The sequence below is a fragment of the Thamnophis elegans genome, chromosome 2 (genome assembly GCF_009769535.1).
Source record: "Thamnophis elegans isolate rThaEle1 chromosome 2, rThaEle1.pri, whole genome shotgun sequence".
NCBI classification, from domain to species: Eukaryota; Metazoa; Chordata; class Lepidosauria; order Squamata; family Colubridae; genus Thamnophis; species Thamnophis elegans.
In genome coordinates, this window is record NC_045542.1 from 2444719 (window position 1) to 2470597 (window position 25879).

The 25879-nt window shown below is 40.5% G+C and overlaps 1 protein-coding gene across 1 annotated transcript in view; it reads right to left on the reverse strand.

The window, feature by feature from the left end:
- Positions 1-9655, reverse strand: part of CALR (calreticulin) — a 10853-nt gene extending 1198 nt beyond the window's left edge. Inside the window, exons 1-8 of the mRNA XM_032210037.1 lie at positions 9439-9655; positions 6236-6337; positions 5685-5888; positions 3693-3787; positions 3105-3314; positions 2827-2940; positions 2053-2196; positions 916-1008 (exon numbers count right to left, since the gene is read on the reverse strand). Of these exons, the coding sequence (XP_032065928.1) occupies positions 916-1008; positions 2053-2196; positions 2827-2940; positions 3105-3314; positions 3693-3787; positions 5685-5888; positions 6236-6337; positions 9439-9526 (1050 nt within the window). The 5' untranslated portion in view covers positions 9527-9655. The remainder of the gene's footprint in view (positions 1-915; positions 1009-2052; positions 2197-2826; positions 2941-3104; positions 3315-3692; positions 3788-5684; positions 5889-6235; positions 6338-9438) is intronic.
- Positions 9656-25879: the final 16224 nt, after the last annotated feature.

The following is a 25879-nucleotide window of genomic DNA, read 5'->3' on the forward strand; positions in this document are numbered from 1 at the left end:
CAAGTTACCCAGTGACCTTTGCTTGCCTGAGGCTGGTCTTAAAATTGCATTTCCTTAGCCAAACATATCCTGACAATACACAGAGAGATTTTAAACCAATATTTTCCAACTTCTGCAATCTTGGAAAGTGTGGACTTCAACTCTCAGAACTGGCTGGGCCATTGCAAAGAGAATGATCTCAAAGTTGCAAAGGCTGGAAAACAATGTTTAGACAAACAGATTGACATCTCTGACAGAATTTGGAGAAAAATCTAACTGGCTGCTGTGGGAACAAACAGGACGCAAACTCAAACTGGTCCATGATGGCATTTTTAACAGATATATATATATATGTCCCATGCTTTGCCTAACATTTCAAGGACAATTCACAAACAGAAAAAAGCTTTTAAAGGTTTTTTTTTTTTTTTGGTAAATGTTAAATTTGCTAGTAATCAAAATGCAAAATACTTTCTGGAGAAACATAATGAGAACTTTAATTTCAGCCTTTAAGATATTAAGTCCCTCTTGCATTTAGGTGAGCAGAGGTGGCGCAGTGGTTAAATGCAGCACTGCAGGCTACTTCAGCTGACTGCAGTTCGGCTGTTCAAATCTCACCGGCTCAGGGTTGACTCAGCCTTCCAATGTGGGTAAAATGAGGACCCAGATTGTTGTTGGGGGCAATATGCTGACTCTGTAAACCGCTTAGAGAGGGCTGAAAGCTCTATGAAGCGGTATATAAGTCTAACTGCTATTGCTATTCATGTGTGCTTTCATACAAGGAATGGGATTTGGGCCAAGTCACTAGATAACAACTTGGTTCATATCCATTTCCGAAGTTCAAAATCTTAAACATTTGAGAACAAGGTACAAGCTTCTAATTCCCAAGCTTTATAAAAGCCACATATTATCTCTTCTCTGTGAAAAAACATTTCCCACCTTAGTAGCACCCCATGTTTCATTGCCAACTTCTTCAGCAAACTTCTCATCATCAGTGATCAGGAAGTTGTCAAAAATTGTGCCAGATTTCACCTAAAACACCGAGGAAGAATTGTAAATATTATAGTTAAAGCTTGCCAACATTTTGACGATTTGTCAAGACTTTACCCAGCATAACATACATTCCTACTGGTTTCTGACCACAATTCAAAGTGCTTCTGATAGCAGATGCCAAGCATCTGAATTTTGAACATGTGACCATCGGTTTGCTGCAATGGCCATGTGAAAATAATCTTAAGTCACTTTTTTCAGTGACATAGCTATGAAACTGCCATTAAATGAACTGTTGTAAATCGAGGACTACTTGTATAGACTACTTGTATTTATTTCACAAGTACAACTACAAAAAAGTCTTTATTTAGTGACTTTTCAGTTATAAGGGTTGCCAGTCCCTAAACCAGGACTATCTGTATAGCAAATTGCAGATTTAGAAATATACGATTTGCTGTTTAATGTACTGATAAAAGTTTCAAACATGTAATTTTGTTGTATTTTACATTAATTTTCTTTTCCTTTAGAATAACATCTTAAAATATCTTTAAGTCTCCCAGTATAATACAGGAACTAGAAAAAAATTCAGAATAATTTGTAGTAGTTGGTTACCAGGACCAAAGGTTTATTCTTTCAAGCTTGTGCTGGAGTCCAGGCTCAGGAAACTTCTCTCTACAGAATGAGTGCTCTGGGCTGTTCTACTGGCTATATATGCCTCATTGTGTGTGGCTTTTAGTTGTTAATTAGGGTGTTGACAACCTTAAGTATCTGGTAAACTAGTGGTAAATCAGCACTCCTACTGACTGACAAGGAGCCCTATTCCCAGGCTTCAATCATTTCTCTGGCTATTTTTGTCCCTGCTCAGCCATCAATCTTAGTAGCTGTGAATTGAATGTATGTCCTTGTTCACTGCAATGTAAGGCTATCAATACATTTTGATCTCATCTAACCACTAATAATTATGATGATAGGAACATAATTTGTAGTTTTTTTAAAGATACAATCTTCAATCATCAGAACAGCTACTTGAGTCATTTGGCTTCCCCCTTTTTAAAAAAGTTTGTTGGAAAACAAACAAGAACTTACCTGCCACAAGTCCAAACCAATAACACCAAAGTTCTCATAAAAGTACAGATTTGGGTCAGGGGTATATTCAGGATTATCTATCTCGGGATGAATCCATTTTCCTTTGTAGTTGGGGTTGTCTATTTGACGAGGTTTCCATTCTCCCTGTGAAACATTGAATGTTTTGAAATGGAAAATTCAGAGTACATCAAATTCTATAGCACAGGGATCCTCAAACTTTTTAAACAGGGGGCCAATTCACAGTCCCTCAGACTGTTGGGGTGCCGAACCGGCTGGGTGAGCCCAAATGTCTTACACATTCAATTGGCTTTCAGTAAATGCTGCAAATTTACAGAGATCATAAGGATACTCAACTGGGACCCTGAACTCTGAAACATTAATCTGGCCCACTCTGGGTTATGAGACATTGAGGAGTCTCTTTGACTTGTGAGCAACTTTCCAAACAACCTGAGAAAAACAATTGATCATATTGATACCAAGCTGGATATCAGACACAAAAGGTCTCATGAAAAGGCAGAGGGGTAAAGCACCATGAGGTAATGCAGGATTCTTTCAATCCTGCAACATAGATTGCTGCAAGCTGCTTATAAATCAGATAGCATACAAGCGACTAACACATTTTTATATAATCCATATTTTTAATATATAATGCTTTCTTTTAAAATAAATAATTAGTGGATGCCTTCCTTTCTGACAAAAAAGGAGAAATCATTTATAAATATCTCTTTTAAAAGCTCACTTCCTAGTCACCTACACATTTTAAGCTATTATTACCTTGTATTCTGGATTCTGGATTACTGGTGGTTCCCATTCCCCATCCATCTCTTCATCCCAATCCTCGGGTTTCTTGGCATCAGGATCAGGAATATGTTCTGGTTTATCCCAGTCCTGTAATATAGATGGGAAAAAATCCCTGTACAAATTTATGTAATTTTTAACTCTACCCTCTCCATCGTTCTTCAATAAAACAACACTATCCATCTCATGATTCTTTTGTGTTTAGATTATTCTTGACTGAGAAACATGGTTATAAGCTATTAGCACCTACTGACCTCTGGTTTTGTATCTTCAGGGTCATCTATCTTTGCTCTTTCATCCCAGTCATCTGGTTTCTTTGCATCTGGATCCTTAATTTTCTTTGGTGGCAAGAAATCCCAGTCATCCTCCAAGCTGCCGGACTCTACTTTATTGTTGTCAATCTTAACCTCATAGGTATTATCAGGCCGAACAATAAGGGTATAGAGATGGCTGAACTCATCATCCTATCAAGGAAATTATACTGTTAGCAATTCTCCTCTCTCGCCAATTTTATAGTTATTTGTTTTCCTTCACACTCAAAGTTAGTTTCATCAGAGCTACCATACTACACTGCAATCCCTCTCTTTGACTCATCTTCATAGAACCTTTGTCATTCTTCTCGGACCATTTATCATTATATATTTTTTTTAATCAAATTAATATGTCACCCATCTCACTGTCCAAAGCAACTTGGTTGGTGCATAATAAAATCATAAACATTAAAATGAACAAGATAAAAAATTAGAAAAACAATTATATGGCTAAGTTTCCTAAACATTAAAGTCCCATCATGGAATAGAATTTCCATTCTCACCCCCCACCTTCCAATTCCAAATACTCACTTTACAGCGAATATCTTTATTGATCAGAACATTTTTGCCTTTGTAGTTGAAAATCACATGTACTTTCTTAGTACCTGGACCACAGATATCAGGGCCTAAATTGGAAACAGAAACATACAGCTGAGTCTCTACTGAGAGAATCCTGCATCATCTCTCAGAAATGCAACTCATTCCATCAGCCTTCCCACGATCAATCTTCATGTATTTAAAATGTGGGGTGTGATGAAGGTCACCGCCTAAAACTAAGTTGCTGTAAACATTAAATGTGTTTTTTTAAATAATCCCTAATTGCTATAAGGAAGGAGGGAAACAGAGCAATTAGATTTTCTCTTTCTGAGAACGTGGGGGAGGAGCATGAGGCAAAAGGGATACAACAGACCAATATGAAGATGGCACACCATTATGATACATGGATCATAGCCATTTTAGCAGTAAATAAAATCTGTATTACTTCCATAATTAATGTACATTAGAATTCTAGGATCTATGAATATACTAATAATTCTAATGATCAGTAAAAACAGGTCAGATATAGTAAAAACTGAACACCTAATCATAAATTCAAGCCAATTTATCTGTAACTTATGAAAACTAATATTTCCTGCTAGTTGTATGAACTGCCAATAGAAAATGAAGCAATGTTACTGAGGGACTATAATCCATAAATAGCATTTGTAAATATACTTGCTCAACATACTCTTAATAGATGACAATATTTGTAAATCAGTCTTGACTCCTGGTGACTGCGTAGACAAATCCCTAAATTTTCCTGGTAAGATTTTAGAACTGGCTTGCCCAGCCTTCTTCCTAGGGTTGCAAGAATGAATAGTCCAAAGTTGCCCAGTCATCTCATGCCTAAATCAAGGCCGGAACTTAAGTTTCCTGGTTTCTAACCTAGCACCTTAAACCACTACACAAACTGGCTTTCTTGAGAGTATTAGGAAGATTATTATGCATGTGTTATACAGAGGGAATTAAGAAACATGTCCAGCCATATCGACTTGCCAAGCCCTATAAGACATTCCATACATACGTTCTTAGACTTCCTATGCAACAGTTGAGAAAGCACTGAAATGCTTTTATTTACAAGTCCTTTATGCTTTAAGACTTTTAATTACTTGAAATACACTACCAGCACTACTACTGTATACATCTTCTGTTCTCAGAAGATTATAGAATAAGCATGCTTTCAACCTGGCTTGTTGTTCATTCTTTAGAATCACTGCCAAAGTGAAACTTGCAATATCCCAAAAAGTATCAGCTAACCAGATTGACCATTGGCATTATTATTTGCAGCATTGATGGGTTCTTCCTTGTACCTCTGAAACTATTAGGTGCTGAGAGGTATAACCCCACAGGAACACAGACCAGCTTTAACTAACATTAGAAACAGCTATCCATAGTCTAGTCTCTACTTACCATGCAACAGTGTGAAGATGCCCTGCATACTATGAATAGGGCTATCCATATGCTTGTGAAAGGGATAAGAACTAAAACTGGATGAACTATCTAGTTTTATCATATCTATTTGCGTAAAGGTTGTAGAGTAGCTCCCATTCCCCTCACAAGTACTACTGATTTGGACTTATCTGAAAGGGAAAGTCGGATGGGAGGAAATTCACTATTCTACAACCTAATTTATTATCAAGGAAAGACGATGTCGTTCTCTAAGATATGTGCTATTCTAGGAACATATTTCATTAACCAGACCAGATTATTCCTCAATTACAACATATCATGCAAGGGTAGCAATTATTCCCCACCCTCTTTCATAGACATTGCCATGATTACCTACAGATTCTTACAAGGACATTTATTAATCTTCAATTTGCTCCATGAGCTCAGTGGTTGCTGGTTTTCAAAAAAAAAAACCTGTCTTGCTGACTATCATTAAATAAAAAACAACTAGCTCTTGTGCTAGTTAATGACTGCATAAAATTAAAGATAAAGACCAAGCAACCGTCTTCCCTCAATTCCCAAGGAGGTACGCACCAAACATGATGTTGTATTCAGAATCTCCATGCATGTCTTCTTGCTTCAGGGTTGAAGGGAAGAGTTTTACATATCCACCTCCACAGTCAATATTTTGCTCATGTTTTACTGTGAACTGCACCACCAGAGTCTTGTCCTTGTTGCTGAAGGAATCAAAGCTAGCAGAAATGGCATAGAAACGAGCATCTTGGCTTGTTTGAAGTCCTGGTAAGATTAAAAACACAGTTAAGTCCTTTTCCTGGGATAGGGGTACTATACTGATTACAGACAGCCCTTAAGACAAAAAAACCTGCAATTTGATTTCAAAGCTGAAATCAGTTCTCTATATTAATAATCAATAATCAATGCCTCAAAAAAGCAATCTCAGGTACAAAGCAGTGCATCAAAGATTAACTAAGTAGGCTTCAAAGTATTTGCTATTCAAATATTATTCTGCTATGAAACAGCAGAGGCAACATGAACAGTTAAACTACTTAACTGAAATCACCGACCAGTTCAATAACGCATAGCACTGTAATCAAGGCGATCACACAATTACATCATCTCCTTACCTTTGTCCTTCTCTGCATCTCCATAGAATTTGCCAGAAGTAAGTATGAATTTTCCATAGTCTGATTTATGCTTTGATTCTACCCAGTGGCTTGTCCAAGCATCTAAAAGGAGAACAAGGCAACACAATTTGAATCTGAAGAGTTATAAAGATTCAAAGTTCATTATTTGTGTAATGCTGGAATACTAACATTCTCCCAAAGTTTGAAAGGCAAGGCAAAGATTTCTTCCTAACAATTACCTTTGCCATTTCTGCAGTTTCAAAGAGCATGATTTTTGCAACAAGTGTACACTTTTTCCTCAGTTACTTTCTATGTTGCTTTGGAAATGCCAAACTACAGGAATACTTTGTATCTATAAGATATTACTAATGGAGAAAAAAGGCCCATATTTCTGGCTAGTTTTAAACCAATCACTGGAAGAATTTTAATATCATTCTATGGATAGCTTTATTCATCAGTCCTAGCAGAGTTTATCTTATCTTGGGAAGATGGCATATGCTGCAGCTTAAGTCATCAAATGGCATTGTTTTAAAAGATAGTATATTTAAATATTTTAAACAAAAACAATATGGCACAAAAGGAACCCAATTCTTAGAAAGGTTTTATCTCAAACTTCTCCAATTCAGGTTTGTTCCAGTGCAGCATATTTGATTCTGTATCAAAAATCAATGCTACTAACTGCCATATAAACTACAGGTCATCCTTGGCTTACAACCACAATTTTTAAGCCCAAAATTTCCATTGCTAAGGAAGACAGTTGTTAAGGGAGTTTTGCTCCATTTTGTGACTTTCTTGTCACAGTGGTTATATGAATCACTGCAGTTAAGTTAGTAACATAGTTGTTAAATGAATTTGGCTTCTCCATTGACTTTGCTTGTCAGGTCGGAAAAGGCAATCACATGACCCCCCCAGGACACTGCAATCATCAAAAATACATGCCAGTTGTGCCAAGGGTCCAAATTTTGATCACAAGACAATGGAAATGCTGCAAAGTCACTTTTTTCAGTGCCGTAGTAAGTTGAGAACAGCCTATATTATGATTCTCAGTGTTACATACTTTAGGCTACAATGCAATAGAATGACAATGCAGGGCTACTCAATGTATTAAGTTATCTGTTTAACAGAAGTTTACATTTGCAATTTTCAGTATTCAACAATGGGCGGTTTGTGTGTTCTAGAGATATCCCATGGTGATCTATTTAGTCCATGTTCTATGTCCCCAAAGCCTCTTCTGATTATGGTTTAATTATCAAGTCCCCAATGGATCCCTGATCTAGACTACACACAACAAGTTATCACATCTGCTAAATTTCCCCCGACAAATTTTCAGTATCAATAGCACTTCCCCAAAGTGTTTTTAAGACCTACAATTGAATTCATTCCCTCTTGACATATTTGCCTAAAAGGGCTGTGATATGATCACTTCACCCTTCACCAGAATTGCTACATTAATATAAAATCCATGGCATCAAGGTAGATACTTAAGATCTCTTCTCTATTCCAACTTAATCAAGATACTGAGCCGAAACAGAAAATATGGAGATCTAAATATTGTTAATAGTGTATCCAATTTACTTCATAAAGAGTTGATAGTGGATAGGGAGGATGAAGCACATGTAAATCTGTCTTGAGCTTCCATAGGAAGCCTGGGAAATACAGTGGAGCAAAATTTTAAGCCAATGTATACCAATTCTTGGTTCTATATTCAGATTTTTTAAATCCTATTTCTATTTCTAGAATAGGGAGGATGAAACACATGTAAATCTGTCTTGAGCTTCCATAGGAAGCCTGGAAAGTACAGTGGAGTAAAATTTTAAGCCAATGTATACCAATTCTTGGTTCTATATTCAGGGTTTCTTTAATCCAATCATACCACATTTGAGCTTGGAGCCACCCATGAATACATTTTCAATCTTTTAAGGTCATTCCACCAGACGTTCCTCTCTTCCTCTTGTCAATCCAAGGAGAGAGAGAGAGAGAGAGAGGAGCCAGTGCTTTGAAGCTCGCCTCCTTCACAAAATCCCACAACCCAGCCTCCACCTGACTAGATAGCAATATAAATAAATATATATTTTTTCTGTAAGCCGCCCGGAGTCCTTCGGGATTGGGTGGCCTATAAATTTAATAAATAGAAATAGAAATATGCAAGGGAGGGGGGTCCTCCAACCTTGGCTACTTTAAGACTTGTGGACTCCAACTCCCAGAATTCCCCAGCCAGCAACCTTGGCCACTTTTAAGACTTGTGGACTCCAACTCCCAGAATTCCTCAGCCAGCAACCTTGGCCACTTTTAAGACTTGTGGACTCCAACTCCCAGAATTCCCCAGCCAGCAACCTTGGCCACTTTTAAGACTTGTGGACTCCAACTCCCAGAATTCCTCAGCCAGCAACCTTGGCCACTTTTAAGACTTGTGGACTCCAACTCCCAGAATTCCCCAGCCAGCAACCTTGGCCACTTTTAAGACTTGTGGACTCCAACTCCCAGAATTCCTCAGCCAGCAAAGCTGGCTGAGGAATTCTGGGAGTTGAAGTCCACAAAGTCTTAAAAGTGGCCAAGGTTGGAGACCCCCTGCAATATGGCAACGCTATTTAAATCTAACCCATCGAATTAAGTTCACGGAGACATTAATCTTCGTTAAGACCTGCTAAAAAATTATGCTGCCGGTCCTCCCGAGCCGAAAAAGAAGAAGAAATACGGGCGGATCTAAGATGGCCGGGAACGGGTGGGTGGCGGCTGAGGGGGGGCGCGTGCAAGGCGAAAGAGAAACCGACAGCCCGTGCAAGCACGTAGGCATCTCTTGCCTTCTCTCTCTCTCTGGCGGCGCCTCCCTGCCCCCCATTATGCCTGCACTCTCCCTCCGGGGCTCCTCGGGTTCGAATCCCAAAGGGGGCCCGGGGATTATTCTGCCTCAAAGCCGATGCTCTAAATCAGTGTTTCTCAACCTTGGTGACTTTCAGTCCTGTGGACTTCAACTCCCAGAATTCCCCCAGCCAGCTATGCTGGCTGGGGGATTCTGGGAGTTGAAGTCCAAAGGACTGAAAGGTGCCAAGGTTGGGAAACACTGCTCTAAATGATAATAATATTAATAAGACGACCAAATAACCCTCCCGATTTGCACGCCGTTAAATTCCTCTCCCCGCATCCCGGAACCACCGCCGCCGCCGCACCCGCCGCCCGTCAACGCTTGGACGGCATCACCTCACCTCCATCCCCGAACTCCTCCCTGAAGTACTGGGCAGGCCCGGCCGACGCCAGAGCCAGCAGAGCACAGAAGGCTAGGATGGGCTTCATTTTTTTTTTTTGTCGTCTCTCTCTCCGCTGAGGGAAAAGGAAGGAGAGGCGCCTGGCCCTTTAAGAAGCGCGACCTTCACCCGAGCTACCTGACAGCGATGATGACCGGACGACTGCAGCCGGCGAGGCGCTTTCGCCCGCGCTTTTATAGCGCGCTTAGCGGAAGGCCCCGCCCTCGCCGCGTTCTGATTGCGCGGGGTGATCCGGACGGGCGTCGCCATTGGTCCGCCGGCTGTACGGCGGGTTGGACTGCTCCTCCGAACGTTGGCGTCCCAGATGTCTGCTTCCTATTGGATCCCGGACCTGGCCAATGAGGCACGACCACGCGTTCGGGGGGGGGGGGAGAGACCTCCTCCCCCCCCCACCACCTCCGCCGTGTGTGCGTCATCGTTTCTTTTGCACAATCCCCAGTGTGGCTAAGCGCTCTTAAAGGGCCAGGCGTAGAAACCCCGCACCTGGGTCTGTCTACAGCAATAAAATCACATAGCAATAAAATCAGCAATTGAACACAGTCAGCTCCAGCTGGGGGAAAAAATGCACAAACAAAAGCTTAACCCCTGCTTTCCATTGGGTCAAGTCCTGGGTTGATTAAGCCCAACATATATATTCAAAACCAACTGTTTGCTAATGGCTCAACAAAAAAACTCAGGTCAAATGGATTCTATCAGCTGTCTTTAACGGGTGCAGGTGTTGAGATTATTTTACTGCTTCGGACTGTAGGAACTAAGGGTGTCCGTGTTATTTTAGTCCCTGAAATAAAAAATAAGAAAGCCCTACAAGCATCTCTTCCCCTGGAATTATAAAGACATCTGTAATTTGTTGCAATTTCAAGCCCTGTGGCATCTAATAGCAAGAGTTGGCTTTATAGGAGAGTCCTGCATAGCAGGTGTTGTTGCAAATTATATTCTGTGCGAAACTACATATTGTAGCTGCTACTCGAAATACCTGACAAAAAGAGAATCTGGAAGGAATACAGTACTGAAATTTTGCAGTGCAGTTATTTTAAAACATTTTCAGAAGGGACATTTTTCAAAAGCTACTTTCAGTGGTGGCGGAAAAGGGTGAGTCTGATCTGCTTTTGCTAAAATGCTAAAAAAAGGGGGGGGAGGAAAGAAAGAACTGGTGGTTATACTGCTAAAGTATTGATTCGCAAGTTCTCAACTGCGTACCACGCTTGACCCTTAAAATTATATAAAAAGAAGAAAAAAGAATTTCATTAGGCTTAGGACTGGCAAGAAAATATTACAAATGGGGTTGTACAGGTCCAGTGAGGATCAAAGCCTCAAAAGCTGGATAGCATTCCTGTTTTGCCAAAAAAAAAAATTGCAACTGAAAGAACACCTTGGTTAAGCTATTGATTTTCTACTTGTGAGTTTCCAGAATACATCTGGTTGGCCACTGTTCTAAACTATATGGGTACATGAACGAGATGGACACTAAACTTAGAGGGATGTTATGTCCAGAATATCTTCTCTTATGTTCTTGCAAAATAACAGCCAAGTAACAGAGTTTGAGACTTCTGACATGCACAGTAGCCACTGGAATTTATAGGACATTCACTTTATAGCCATTACCGACCAAGGGATCTCCACCAGGAAGTGAGCATTTCAAAGAAAGGTATATGAAGTAACTAGAAGCTGAAAACCAGTTATCCCACTAGTTGTTTTCAAACCAACTAGACCAACTGAATTTGTAATGTTTCATTAAAAATGTACTGAAACTGAATTAGAAAGATAATTTACATTTCAACAGATATTCTATATTCTTCATTGAAGTCAGGAATATAGCATTTCCTCTCATTTCACTTTCAAGAGTTTAAGAGTTTTAAAGAGTTTAATAAAATTTGTATGCCGCCCACTCCCATTGGGACTCTGGGCGGCTCACAACAAGACAAAAGAAACATTTAAAATTTAAAAATAGAAAATACAATATTAAAATTCCACATCATCCATTCCATCTAAGCGGGGCTGGATATCAATCAACAGCCGGAACAGCCAGGTCTTGACGGCTTTACGGAAGGCCGGGAGAGTGGTGAGGGTCCGGATCTCAATGGGTAGATCGTTCCACAGGGCGGGCGCAGCAACAGAGAAGGCTCTCCCCCGGGGGGGCGCCAGACGGCATTGTCCGGTTGACGGCACCCGGAGGAGGCCCAACCTGTGCGATCTTGTTGGTCGTTGGGAGGTAAGTGGCAGGAGGCGGTCTCTCAGGTAGCCAGGTCCTAAACCATCCAATAGCTGAAATATTCCAGAAGATGGGCAAGTCAATAAAAACAAATGTAAAACAATAATTGTAAAACCAGGTACTGTCATTTACTGGGATAAATTCAATGTTATGCATGAGGCATAAACTAGCACTGATGATGTTACCTAGTTTGGTAATGAAACATCTGCAAGGAAACAAGAAAGCATCAAGGACCCCTCATGTCAACCCTAAGCTACAAATAGTCTCCTTCATGAATGCTCTCTCTTAAGGGTTTTATTTGGCACTCAACATCTTCCTAATATTGATGCCAACATGAGCATCTTCAGGACATTCCTGAATATCCTTCTTTTTTGTGACCATCTGCCTTGTCTGTTTTACATACCTAAAATACCTTAGACAACAATCTGGATAGGTAAATGTGAAAAAGATAGCCCTTCAGATAACTATCCCAATGCTGTTGAATGTTCCAATTCTTTCAAATGGCTTTAATGCAGTGTTTCTCAACCTTGGCCACTTGAAGATGTCTGGACTTCAACTCCCAGAATTCCCCAGCCAGCGAATGCTGGCTGGGGAATTCTGGGAGTTGAAGTCCGGACATCTTCAAGTGGCCAAGGTTGAGAAACACTGCAGGCAGATGTTCAGTAGGTGAGGCTTTCATTGAAAATTGGCATCATTAACGGTTAAAAGGCACACAGGTCCCAATGCAAAGTGGAGCAGTAGAAATAATGAGAGCTTTGTCAGAAAAATCTTAAGTTTTGCAAAATCATGAGTTGAAGAGTCTCTAATTAAACAGCTCCCTGCCTGCCTCATCCTCCGTCAGCTTTTCCAGCTCCTGTTGCCACTCCTGTTGCTGGGTTCCGTGGCTACCATGAGTGAAGGTCAGTCCCTTGGACCTTCCTTCCCAGTCATCTTTCTTCCGGATGCCTATGGACCACCTGGGTCTCGCTGAGTCACTAAGGCCTCCATCCTCTTCCGTCCACTCAAAAGAGGTCCAGTCTCAAGGGAGCCCTGAATGGGATTTCCCCCCCAGCATTTGGCTTCTTCCTGGTTGTTGCCTTGAGCCGACATTATGTGCATTGTTCCAGTGGTGGGTTTCAAAAATTGTTCGAACCGACTCTGTGGGTGTGGCCTCCTTTGTGGGAGTGGCTTGCCACCCCATGTGACCGGATGGGAGTGGCTTGCCGCCCATGTGACCCGATATGAAAATGCCGACGACACTTGTCAGAACCACCTTAAATTACGTCACACACAGCACTGGCCTGCATGAGAATAGGATGCAAACTTGTTTTTTAAAAGGCATCTTTGGTTTGCGTTAAAACAACTTCAACACACGCAATGTTCTGATTGCACCACAAACGCAGTAGTCATCCTTACCTTTCACAGAGGCACTGAGTTTTATAAATAGGAGCATGATAGTGTAGAATAATCATATCCAAGGACCAGTGGTGGGTTTCAAAAAAGTTTGGAAGCTCTTCTGTAGGTGTGGCCTGCTTTCTGGGTCCACTGGTGGGACCTCTTCTAACCGGTTCGGTAGATTTGACCAACCGGTTCTACCGAATAGGTGCGAACTGGTAGGAACCCACCTCTGAACTGTTCCCACAGTAAAGCGATAGGTTTCTCCAGGTTGACCAGTACTGTAGACTCCGCTGAATGTCAGCCCTGCCCCAGTCAGCCTGTCAGGAAAGCAACATTCTTGAATCCATTGAGATGAATCAAAAGAACTTTTACTGAGAAAAAACTGGATGCAGTAAAATCAGGCGGAATCCCACTTGCATTTAGTAAAAAAATAATTCTGCTGTATGGCCATGACACTGCTTCAGTCTCATCCCTGGCCCATGAATGAGAATGGCTTAAGTTGTCCTTAGCTGCACTGTTATTCAACTTGTATTTTCTCCCTTATACTAACATAGTCCAACGCAGAGGTGGGTTCCTACCAGTTCGGTAGAACCGGTTCGTCAAATCTACCGAACCGGTTAGAAGAGGTTCCACCAGTGGACCCGGAAAGCAGGCCACACCTACAGAAGAGGCTCCCAAAAATTTTGAAACCCACCACTGCCACACACACACAGAGACACACACACAGACTCACACAGAGAGAGAAAGGGAAAGAAAGGAAGAAAGAAATAAAAAAAAGAAAAAAGAAAAAAAAGTGAGAGAGATGAAAGAAAAAAAGGAAAAAGGGATAGAGACAAAAGAAAGGGGAGAGAGAGAGAGAGAGAGAGAGAGAGAGAGAGAGAGAGAGAAAACACATGGCCAGCAAGCCACTCCCACCAGGTCACATGGCCAGCAAGCCACTCCCACAAAGGAGGCCACACCCACAGAGTAGGTTCGGAAAATTTTTTGAAACCCACCACTGGTCCAACGACAATAGTAGGGTGTATTCAAATCTGTTTAGGCTTTGTAACCTTAAATCTTAAAGAGAAATCAGGTGACTGAAATAAGAGTAATGAAGACCGCTAATGTTAGTCTATGTCATGATTATATAGTGTCAATCAAGGATAGGTGGGGAGTGCCACACTTCAGCAGTGGGAAGAGGCCCATTCTGTGTCTACTCAATTTGCCTTACAGAGTTATGGAGATAAAAAGAGACTCCCCAAAGAAGTAGAATATAAATCTAATAAACAATTTCACAAGAAGACAACTACAGATTGAAATTTGGGAATAGACACACACAGTGGTGGGTTTCAAAAATTGTTCGAACCTACTCTGTGGGTGTGGCCTCCTTTGTGGGAGTGGCTTACCGCCCCATGTGACCGGATGGGAGTGGCTTGCCGCCCATGTGACCGGATGGGAGTGGCTTGCCGCCCATGTGACCGGATATGAAGATGCCGACGACACTTCTCAGAACCACCTTAAATAACCTCACACACAGCACCGGCATGCATAAGAATAGGATGTCAACTTGTTTTTCAAAAGGCATATTTGGTTTGCGTTAAAACAACTTCAACACACGCAATGTTCTGATTGCACCACAAACGCAGCAGTCATCCTTACCTTTCACAGAGGCACTGAGTTTTATAAATAGGAGCATGATAGTGTAGAATAATCATATCCAAGGACCAGTGGTGGGTTTCAAAAATTTTTGGAACGTCTTCTGTAGGTGTGGGCTGCTTTCCGGGTCCACTGGTGGAACCTCTTCTAACCGGTTCGGTAGATTTGACGAACCGGTTCTACCGAACTGGTGCGAACTGGTAGGAACCCACCTCTGGCCACACATCAGCAAGATTAAAACTCAATGGAAGCATCATCCCTATTGGTACATCTGCTTCAGTCAGGAGACAATTGTAAGAACCAAGAGTTTTCTCTTCTCCAGTTCTGAATCCATGTAATCAGTGAATCCAGCCAGATTTACTGCCTTCCTCTTCCTTTTTCCACTCCCAATTATCTATTTTCTAGTTCTGACAGCAGCCTGCTTATGCACCCTGCTAACTATGCCTCTCCTTGTTATTGCAACCTCTCTTGGAGTCTTACCTGTGATGTGGTAATTGGCAGAATTACCAGCCAAGTGGGTGAGAAAATGCCTTTTTACTCACAATACACCTGGAGGCAATTGGGCTGGGAAAGTTGTGACAGGGCAGAAGAAGTTGTGACAAGCAGAAGAAGAATAACCATTATGTGGACTGTTAGGGAGACAGCTGTCAGAAGGATAACAACAGAGGGGTGTGACAACGGGTAAGAGACGAATACTTCTTTACTGGAAGCATCCAAGGCTGGAGGAGAACGTATTGCATCAAACCAATTTCAGAAAGCCTGTTCTGCACTTTAAAAAATCTTATTCCTTTGAAAACTACCACCGATATTGTAGTGATTTTTAATCCAGAAGAACTCCAAAGGACAAAACTTGTAGCCACATTTCCAAGAGTATTTGATTTTATTATTTCATTTTTATCCAATTTATTGGCCACCCTTCTTACCACAAAGAAGCTCTGGGCAGCTTACAATTTTAGAACCTTTATAACCCTACCTCAATAAAACGTGTGAATCTGCAAATAGCAGGTTGAATCCAGTCATAGGCAAATGAAATAATTCTGCTGATCCTCTCATCTGTTCTAACCAATGGCAACATTGGAAATAATATTAACGTTCGCTTGTCTCAGGCTCCCATCAATTACCCTGGCACTTTGGCAATTGACATAACTTCTATGTTATATTTTCTATATTCTATGTTCATAGAACTAATCTATGTTTTAAGTCCTTGCACCCCCCACAAAATTTATAAGTTAGATCAGGGCTGTTGAACTTGTGGCCCGTGGGCCAGATGTGTCACATGTTGGCCATGCCCATACCTGGTTTTGCAAAGAGGAAATAAGTCACAATGTCACATGATGCTGCCGTGACGAGTTTGACACCCCTTGGTTAGATACTTGTCCCCAGCCATCACATATACACTTACTTCTTACTGTTTATTTCTCTCCATGTGGCTGTCGTTTCTTTGAGGACTATGTGTTGAATACGATTTGTCATCCAGTTAAAATCCATCTGGTGATGGTGCTGTCCATCCCACATTTTTCTAACTTGCCAAGAAGTAGATTCTCGTGTACTTTATCAAATGCTTTACTGAAATCTAAGGATACTATATCCATGGCATTTCACTGATCCACTAATTTAGTCACTTTATTGAAGAATGAAATAAGATTTGTTAGGCATGATCTATTTTTGGCAAAGCCATGTTGGCTTCTGGTTATAACTTGCTTTGCTTCTAAGGTATTTTACAGATTTGTTGCTTGATTATATTTTCCAAAATCTTCTCAGGTATTGATGTCAGGGTTATTTGGTTTATAGTTTCCTGGATCTGTTTTTTTTTCCCCTTTCCTTTTCTGAAGATGGGAATCACATCAGCTCTTTTCAGTCTTCAGGTATGATAATTCCCCAGTGCTGCAAGAACTTTGAAAGTATATGTTTCAATGGTCCTGAAATCACATCTGCAGTGATTTCAAAAAAAGTTAGGTCTGTTTTCCCTCTCCTGCCTCTCAACTGACATCTCTCTGTCTAAATTAATATCATATGCTATTTGGAATGGGAATCTGTCCTTTTTGCTTTGTTAATCTACAAAATACCATGCATATATGTAATACTAACCCCTAAAAATCAATAAATGACAATGTGGCTATCACCAAGGGTTCACGATGACTCTATTCTCCATTTAATGATATAAACAGAAATCCAGATCTGAAAAATAGACAACTACTTACAATTCCTGTGTCTTTGTTCATTCATGCCAGAAAACTATTGACCTTTATAAGAAAAACAAGAAGCCCTCCATAGCCTCTTTTCTCTTCAACAAGATTTATATCATCATCTCTCAGGGTATAAATCTAGATGCCTGCTGAGTGGCAGTGAAAGAAGTATTGGAATTTGTGGCTTTCAGCTGCCATCTGCTGGTTGTCCTATTTTTAGCCCCTTTTTCGTAGCTCTCATAAACACAAGCAATAATACTCATCAATCTTCAGACCAAGGAATAGGCCTAAATCTCTACAATTGTTCAAATAAAAGATTTGAACTTGAAAATATATCATGGAGACTTTATATTACGTGGTAATTATTTTCCTTTTTTGTTCGTAATGACCTTTGAAAGGAGATAGGTTGTTTACTAGGACAATCAGGGTATCAGCACTAGTCAAGATTGGTACAAAGAGTAAGGAAGATCACATTGACAGAAATATACAATACTTTTTATCTAGACCAGGGGTAGTCAACCTTTTTATACCTACCGCCCACTTTTGTATCTCTGTTAGTAGTAAAATTTTCTAACCGCCCACTGGTTCCACAGTAATGGTGATTTATAAAGTAGGGAACTGTTGTCGCCCAGCAGGAGCCCGTTGGAGCTGCCACCAGACTCCGACAGCGAGGGGCCCTATGAGTCGGCCCTGGAGGATGTGACTCCGAGCAGGGCGCAGAGAAGCTGGTTGGCCACCAGGTAGCGCCTGAGCCTTGGATCAGTGGGGAGAGTGATCCAGAAACCAACAGTGAGTTGTTCCGGGATGCCCGCCATCAAAGAGCTACAGGAGGTAATTAAGCTCAGCTGATGGTCATTAGGCTCCTCTCCAGACTATAAAAAAGACTGCTTGTGCACACACCCTTCTTGCAGAAGTCAACGCTTTGACTAAAGAGAAACTAACTTGGCAGGCTGCCAGAGTTAGTCTGAATTGCTGCCAAGGTTTGTTGGACTTGCTGCCAAGGTCCTTATCTGTTTGTTTAATTGGCTTTCAGCCACCGAGATTCTGGTCTTGTTATTAAAGGACATTCCATTTAAGCATGTCTCGGCTTTCGTTACTGGATGGAGGAGGGGGTCAGAACAGGGAACTAACTTTACTTTATAAAATTTATAAAGCAGAGTTACAGCAAATCCCTACCGCCCACCATGAAAGCTGGAACGCCCACTAGTGGGCGGTAGGGACCAGGTTGACTACCACTGATCTAGACAAAGCGGGCTGAAACATTTTATAAGGTCTGGAAGACAAAATAATATTCGGTAGATTCCTCTATGATTCACCAAGTCATAAGGAGGTGGAAAAGGCATAGTACAATCAGACTTCTTTTATCCTCAATAAAAGTAATTTTAGCTTTCCTGTGGAGTTCACTTTCAGGGTTTGGACTACCTAGTGGATCTGACCATTGTTGTTCACGTTGATTCAAAATTCACTAACAGAAGATTCCCACTCAGGCAGTGAATCTAATCCAACTAAAATTGGACAGCTCCTTTCTGGATTATCTTCTAGTGCAGCTGCATGTTGAGCAAACGGCAACTACAACATGTCAAGCATGTGAGTCACTGTAACGAGACCCTCCTGATCCAAGAGCCGAGGTGGCGCAGTGGTTAAATGCAGCACTGCAGGCTACTTCAGCTGACTGCAGTTCTGCAGTTCGGCGGTTCAAATCTCACCGGCTCAAGGTTGACTCAGCCTTCCATCCTTCCGAGGTGGGTGAAATGAGGACCCGGATTGTTGTTGGGGGCGATATGCTGACTCTGTAGAACTGCTTAGAGATGGCTGAAAGCCCTATGAAGCGGTATATAACTCTAACTGCTATTGCTATTGCTAAGAAAAGTCACTGCTGGCAAATTATCCAAACTTGCTAAAGACCCTTCTAGCCAGTTTCCATCTGCCACTCTAGTAACAGTTAGGAATCCAGGAAAAACCCCAAGATGCAAACTTCCTCCTTTAGAAAGTGATTCATACTCATTAGGACTCTACAACTCTTGTGATTATAAATAGTAGCTCAAATATTTCTGGGATTTATTCTGAGCCCAATCCCTTGTTGCCTTTAGGAGCCTACCCAGAACTTCCATAAATTTCCTGCTTAGATTGAGCTGGTATAATGAGCATACCTCATTCCAGATTAAGAGACTACTGCCCTCCACTAACTTGATAGGTATGTGTTCTGACCCCCTCCTCCGTCCAGTAACAAAAGCCGAGACAAGCTTGACTAGAATATACTTTAATTAGCAAGACCAGAATCTCCGTGGCTGAAAGCCAAGCAAAACAAACAGATAAGGACCTTGGCAGCAAGTCCGACAAATCTTGGCAACAATTCAGACAAACCTTGGCAGCAATCCAGCCTGCCAAGGTAGTTCCATTCTCTTTAGTCAAAGCGTTGACTTCTGCAAGAAGGGCGTGTCACAAGCAGTCTTTTTTATAGTCTGGAGAGGAGCCTAATGACCATCAGCTGAGCGCAATTACCTCCTGTAATTGCATAATTGCTCCTGACGCCAAGTAGCTCTTCGATGGCGTGCATCCAGGAACAACTCACTGCTGGTTTCTGGATCACTCTCCCTTGTCTCCTCCCCACTGGTCCAAGGCTCAGGTGCCACCTGGTGGCCAACCAGTCTCTCTGCGCCCTGCTCGGAGTCGGAACCCTGTCCAGGGTCCTCCACATCCTCCAAGGCCGACTCATAGGGCCCCTCGCTGTCGGAGTCTGGTGGCAGCTCCAACGGCTCCTGCTGGGCCACAACAAGTATCTAAGAAAGAATGAGGGAGAGGGGTGAGTCCTGGAGCAACTGACTGAAATTACCCATTTGCTAAGGAATAGAACCATTAAAGAAAAACTCTTTTGAGGCGCCCCAAAGGACATTCACTTTCAATGATACTGAACGTTTTCTTGAGATCTAGGACAACAGTGCCCCTCCACTGAGGTCTTGGCACAAGGTCACCAAAAGAACAATTGATATTTTTTTTAATCTTATGTGTGCTTGAACTCAGACTGGACCACTGGCTCTTTCAAGGCCTTTGGCATCAGCCTTTTCCTCTAGGAAGTATCCTCCTACCACCCCACCACCCCAGCATCCCTTCCCCTTCTTTGGCAACACTACCAGCCAGAAGGGGGAAGAATATGGAGCACAACTTGAAGAGTTCATCACAGATAACTCAAAGAATTATTATTTTGTTAAGATGTCACTCCTGTCATCTTATGGATTCACCCACAAAACCGCGCTCGACTAAACCGCGCCCGACTAAACCGCGTCGCTGACGTCATAAACAGGGCGACAACAGCGCGGAGACAGAAGCACGCTGTAAACCCTAAACCTAACCCTTAACCTCACCCTAAACCTAACCCTTAACCTCACCCTAAACCTAACCCTAAACGTAACCCCCCCTAAACCTAATCCTAAACCTAACCCTAATCCTAACCCTTAACCTAATCCTAAACCTAACCCTAAACCTCACCCTTAACCTAACCCTAAACCTAACCCTTACCTTAAGTTGAATCGGCTTGCTTTCAAAGCGCTATTTAAAGCGCCTTTCTTTCTCCGCGCTGGCTGTTGTCGCCCTGTTGATGACATCAGCGACGCGGTTTAATCGGGCGCGGTTTAGTCGAGCGCGGTTTTGACGGGTCACGATCTTATGTAACCCTGCCCATTTGCATCCAACTCTGCATGAATAGGACAAATTTTATCTGCCAAATGTGTAATGGAAAAGGTCATGACAGTCTGCTCTTCAGTATATCAGAGGTAGGAGGAGGAACCCATAAAATGAAATAAAGTACAGACAGTACAATACAACAGCCGTAAAAGCATTTGAAGTAAACAATTCTTCCATGGATGGTTGACAGGGCTTACAAATGTGATTTTATGGTGATTAGTCCAAATGAAAGTGTACATTTTGCTTATTTTTGAAAGAGTGATGCATTATCTTCCTTGTATTCCATGCAGGGCAAGGCCTTACTAATTCATTCATTAGTAATTATTGTGGTACCAGTAATTTGTAAACTCTACTCATACTTTCTCTATTTTTCTCTCTCTCTTACTTTTAACAGTTACAGGCTTAGTCATATTAGGATATCTTGCAAAATATCTGAAAAGTATGGATTTGTGATACAGATCTCAAGGATAATGAGTCCAAAAAACTGTTAAACCACAAAAACAAAATTAAAGATTCAGTTAGGCAATAGGAACGGCAGTTCTTCAAACACTTGTCTTCTTGATTTTAAAAAAAAATGAGACATGATATGGAAAATTCAGAATGTATTTGTAATTGAATATTTACTATTGCTTTTATTAAAAGTTATAAGTTAATAAGCATAAATGCAATAGACGATGATTGTATTTACCACTTTTAGGGGCAAAGCTATTATTTGATTTGCTAGCAAGAGTTAAAAAGAAATGAAAACAAACTCCTTTTGAGTTTATATGAAAAGAGTATGAACAATATTTCTGTTATGGTATGTGTAATGCAATTGAGTACAGGAAGATAGTTTTTTTTTTAACAATTTGTCTAGAGAGGAAAAACCATACAAATTTAAAGAAAATGAAAAGTGATAAAAAAGAAATACAAAGAAAAAAAGGAAAAAGATATGAAGATTTAAAGAAGCAGCTTTCAATTCTGCTGTTATTTTTATCATCTCTCTATAGTTAGTAAAAACTCTAAAAAGGGTTTTTATTCACTAACAAATATTATTATCTTTTTCTCTACTCAAAACGTCAATTTTGTCATCTCTGCAAATTCTGTCATCTTCACCATTCCTCCATTGTAAATATTTCAGAGTCTTTCTATATTTGCATACCGTATAATAATCTCACTGCAATAACTGTGTACAAAACCTTCCATAGGTCTTTTCTCGTTGTCTATTCATTCATCTGAGCAAAAAAGTTCTGCTTTCAGTTGATTAATATATAAAATTCTTTATATCACTGTGTTTTAACCCAACATTTTCTAGCTTTTCTACAAACATGATAAAATGACCTTTTCATATTTTCCACATTTCCAACATAAATTAATACACCTGAGAAAGTTTCCCTAGTATCAAACTAAAGGTACATCAATTTATAAACATTTTCTTTTAAACTGTAACAGGTAAATTTCATCCCTTTCAGCCACGTTTTTCCATTGACTCATCTATATAACCAAAGTTCTTAACTCATTTTAAGCACAAGTAGAATTCCTTTTTCTATCGGTATCAGTTTATAAGGGTAAATTATGGTAATAAAAATTAGTTGGGAAAATTTACATTGCCAAACTGGAATCTTGTATTTAAGTATTTATGAAAATTGAGAGCTATTTGCCTGGAGCCACTCCAAGAAGGCAACCTCTTCTTTGGATACTCCAACTATTTGTCTTGGCTATATGAAATACGGTATATATTCTTTTACCATTAGAGCTGTAGTAATATGAAAATGCTTGTAACTAAATCAAATCTCTCGCATTCAGAATCACTGAAAGTCACTGACGTGCGGTGAGGTTTATGGCTGGTGAGGCAGCAATTTTTTAAGACATGTGGACTTCAACTCCCAGAATTCCACAGCCAGGCATGCCCAGTTCCGATTTAAAGTGACAGCATTTGTTTTTCTCCTTTGCTAAATAAGTTTCCTTCTTTCTTTTTCTTCTCCCTTCCCCTCCTTCCTCCCTCTCTCCCCCCTCTCTCAAACACACACACACACACACACGCACACAGAAAGTTGCACCAGGAGGATGAAGTTTGAATTCCTCCCCCTCCCTCCGACCCACACCTATCTTTTCCAGCTGTTTCAGAACTCTGCTCTTGCCTGCGATCATGAAAAGAAAAAAAAATGTAAAAGGAAAAAGGCAAGAGCTGAGGTCAGGCTGGGCTAGTTGCTGCCAGAGTCACCGTGGATGACTCTGCTTAACTGTTTAAAAAAGCCTCTAAAAAAAGCGCCCTCTACAGGAGGAGACAAGAGAACGATGTGCCTCATCTACGTCAGGAATTTTTCGGCTTTTAACCCTTGCTTAACTCTTTTTGAGTGATCATAAAAAGCCAGTGGTGTCTGCTTTCTAGGAGCCTGGGGAGGGCAAAAACAACCTCCCCCCTCCCCGGAGGCCCTCCGGAGGCTTCATGAGCTTCCCTGATGCCTCCGGAGGGCAAAAAATGGCCCTACGGGCAACCCAGAAGTTTGGGAACGGTCATTTCCAGTTTGCCCGTAGGGCCGTTTTTCAGCCTCTGGAGCCTTCAGCATGGTGCGCTGGAGCTGACAGGGCAACGCCTGGCTGTGCCCTAATAAATGGATCCACGTGCCATAGGTTCGCCATCACAGGCTTAGCACAATATGCTATCCTGGGTACTTCCAAGTGGAAAATTCATATCAAACAAAAAGCATTCCATAATTATGCTCCCTTGTTCTGCTTAGCAGATTTTATTTTATGTTAGGGATGAAAAAAAAAAAGACAATTGTTGTTGATCTTTAGGACCTACCATGGAATTTAAAATAACGTGATCGTACAGTAAAAGCAGCCCCTGTCTGGAATACACGTTATATTTACAGTATCTCCATCTAGAACTGGCAAAAGCTTTATTAAATATAGTTCAAAAGATTTGAAATCAGGATCTTTTCTACTTTGTAAATTAAAAAGCAGAAATAAATTGAATTAGATCCTGAAATACTTAAAAGTTAATTATTGTTCACGCCAAGGCATTTTCATCATTAAAGTTTTTTCCCCAACTGCTATTTTGCTACTAACTGGAAAAACAAGATACCTAACCTCCAACTCCTTCTTATGAAACACATCTGAACTTCACTAATAAAACCAAGTTTAAATTAACGAGGGAGATTCTCATTATGTGTCACTTCTGTCATGATAATTTTTTTTTTTGGAATACTTTTGAAAAAGTTTATAAACCATATTATGTAGTGTGAATCTAGCTTAATCCGAAGTATTCAATAGACCAGTGGTTCCCAAACTTGGCAACTTTAAGACTTGTCGACTTCAACTCCCAGAGCTGGCTGGAGAATTTTGGGAGTTGAAGTCCAAGTTGCCAAGTTTGGGAACCACTGCAATAGACCATACTTAGTGCAATGCGTGAAGGATTTTATATATATATATATATATATACATATATATACATATATATACATATATATACATATATACACATATATACACATATATACACACACACATATATATATATATATATATATATATATATATATATATATATATATATATATATGATTTATATATATATATATATATATATAAAGGATTTATATATACCGTATTTATCGGCGTATAACACGCAGTTTTAAAACTAAAATTGCAAGCTTAAACCCTGCCTGCGTGTTATACGCCGATACTCCGGGTGGCAGAAGCCCGGGACCCAGTCAAATTCGCTGCGCAAGGTGAAACGGCTGGCAGCAGCCTCGCTCTCCTGCGGCCAGCGTCCGTTTCAGTCGCTTCCCTTGTCCGTCTTGATTGCTGGAAGCAGTAACAAACGGCGCGTCCGCTCCGCATCGCCCTGACAACCACCCCAGCCGGCGGCTGCCAGGCCTCGCTGGAGTCAATTGCAAAGCTGCGTTCAGCGCTTTGAGGACCTGAGGCATCTTGGGAAATGTAGTTCCCTATCAGAAAGAATGGAGTAGCTGCGAATTTGTAACAACATAATATAACTTGGTGCTTCGCAGGTTACGAAAATCTCGTTTGATTTGCACACTGTTTTTTAAAAGTTAGATAAAGAAATTATGCTGTGAAAGCGACTAGATAGCCCCCCTCCCCTTCCTGTGTGTGAGAAAGGGAAGGAGAGGAAGGAAGGAGGGAGGGGGGAGGAAAAGAAGAAGGGAGGGGGGGAGAAGATGGAAGGAGAAAAGATGGATGGAAGGAGAAAGAATGGAAGGAGAAGGAGGAAGATGGAAGAAGAAAGGAAGAAAAAGAAGAAGGGAGGGAGAAGGAAGGAGGTAGGAAGAAAAGGGGAAGAGAGGGAAAGAGCAGAAAGACAAAGAGGATGAAGTTGATAGGCAAGAGGAAGGGGGAAGGAAGGGAAAAAAGAGGGAGAGAGTGAAGATGAGGAAGAGGTTTTTGGTTTTCCAAAAAGCAGTGATTCTGATTAAGTTTTTTTGCTCAAAGAGGTGTTTTTTCATTTCATATTTGCCTTTTAAGAGGAGTTAATGTTATAATTCATGTTCTAATGTTATAAATTTTAATCCAACATTAAGTTCCGAGCTTCCAAGTCATTTATTTTTAATGAAAAAAATTTTTACTCAAATTTTTGTGTTAAAATGGGGGGTGCGTGTTATACGCCGGTGCGTGTTATACGCCGATAAATACGGTATATATATATAAAGGATTTATATATATATATATATATATATATATATATATATATATATATATATATATATATATATAAAGGATTTATATACATATACATATACATATACATACACATACACATACACATACATATGTATATATGGAAACACCAAACCTGAAGTAGTCAGCAGCAGCCTGAAGATGACGAATGTGACTTCGTCGAAACGTCGCCAAGACATCTCCAATTCTACGCGGGAGAAAACCCAAACAACTAGAGACATATATATATATATATATATATATATATATATATATATATATATATATATATGGATAGATATATAGATATAGATATAGATATAGATATAGATATAGATAGATAGATAGATAGATATAGATAGATAGATATAAATAAAAATATATTTAGTATAATATATATATAGTGTCACAACCCCTGGTAAGCCCCAATTATGGGAGGAAGCTAACTGCTTCCATCATCTGTCAATCGGCTCGTCACAAGAGTCATCACGACAGAAACCCAATATTTTTACTGTTGCCTTTGTTATATTTGTGTTTTTTTATTTGTGCTGATAAATAAATAAAGGGAGACTAGTATAGATCTATTTCAAGCTATTTAGCTCTCATCAGCTAGCCATACCCTTACTGGGATTCG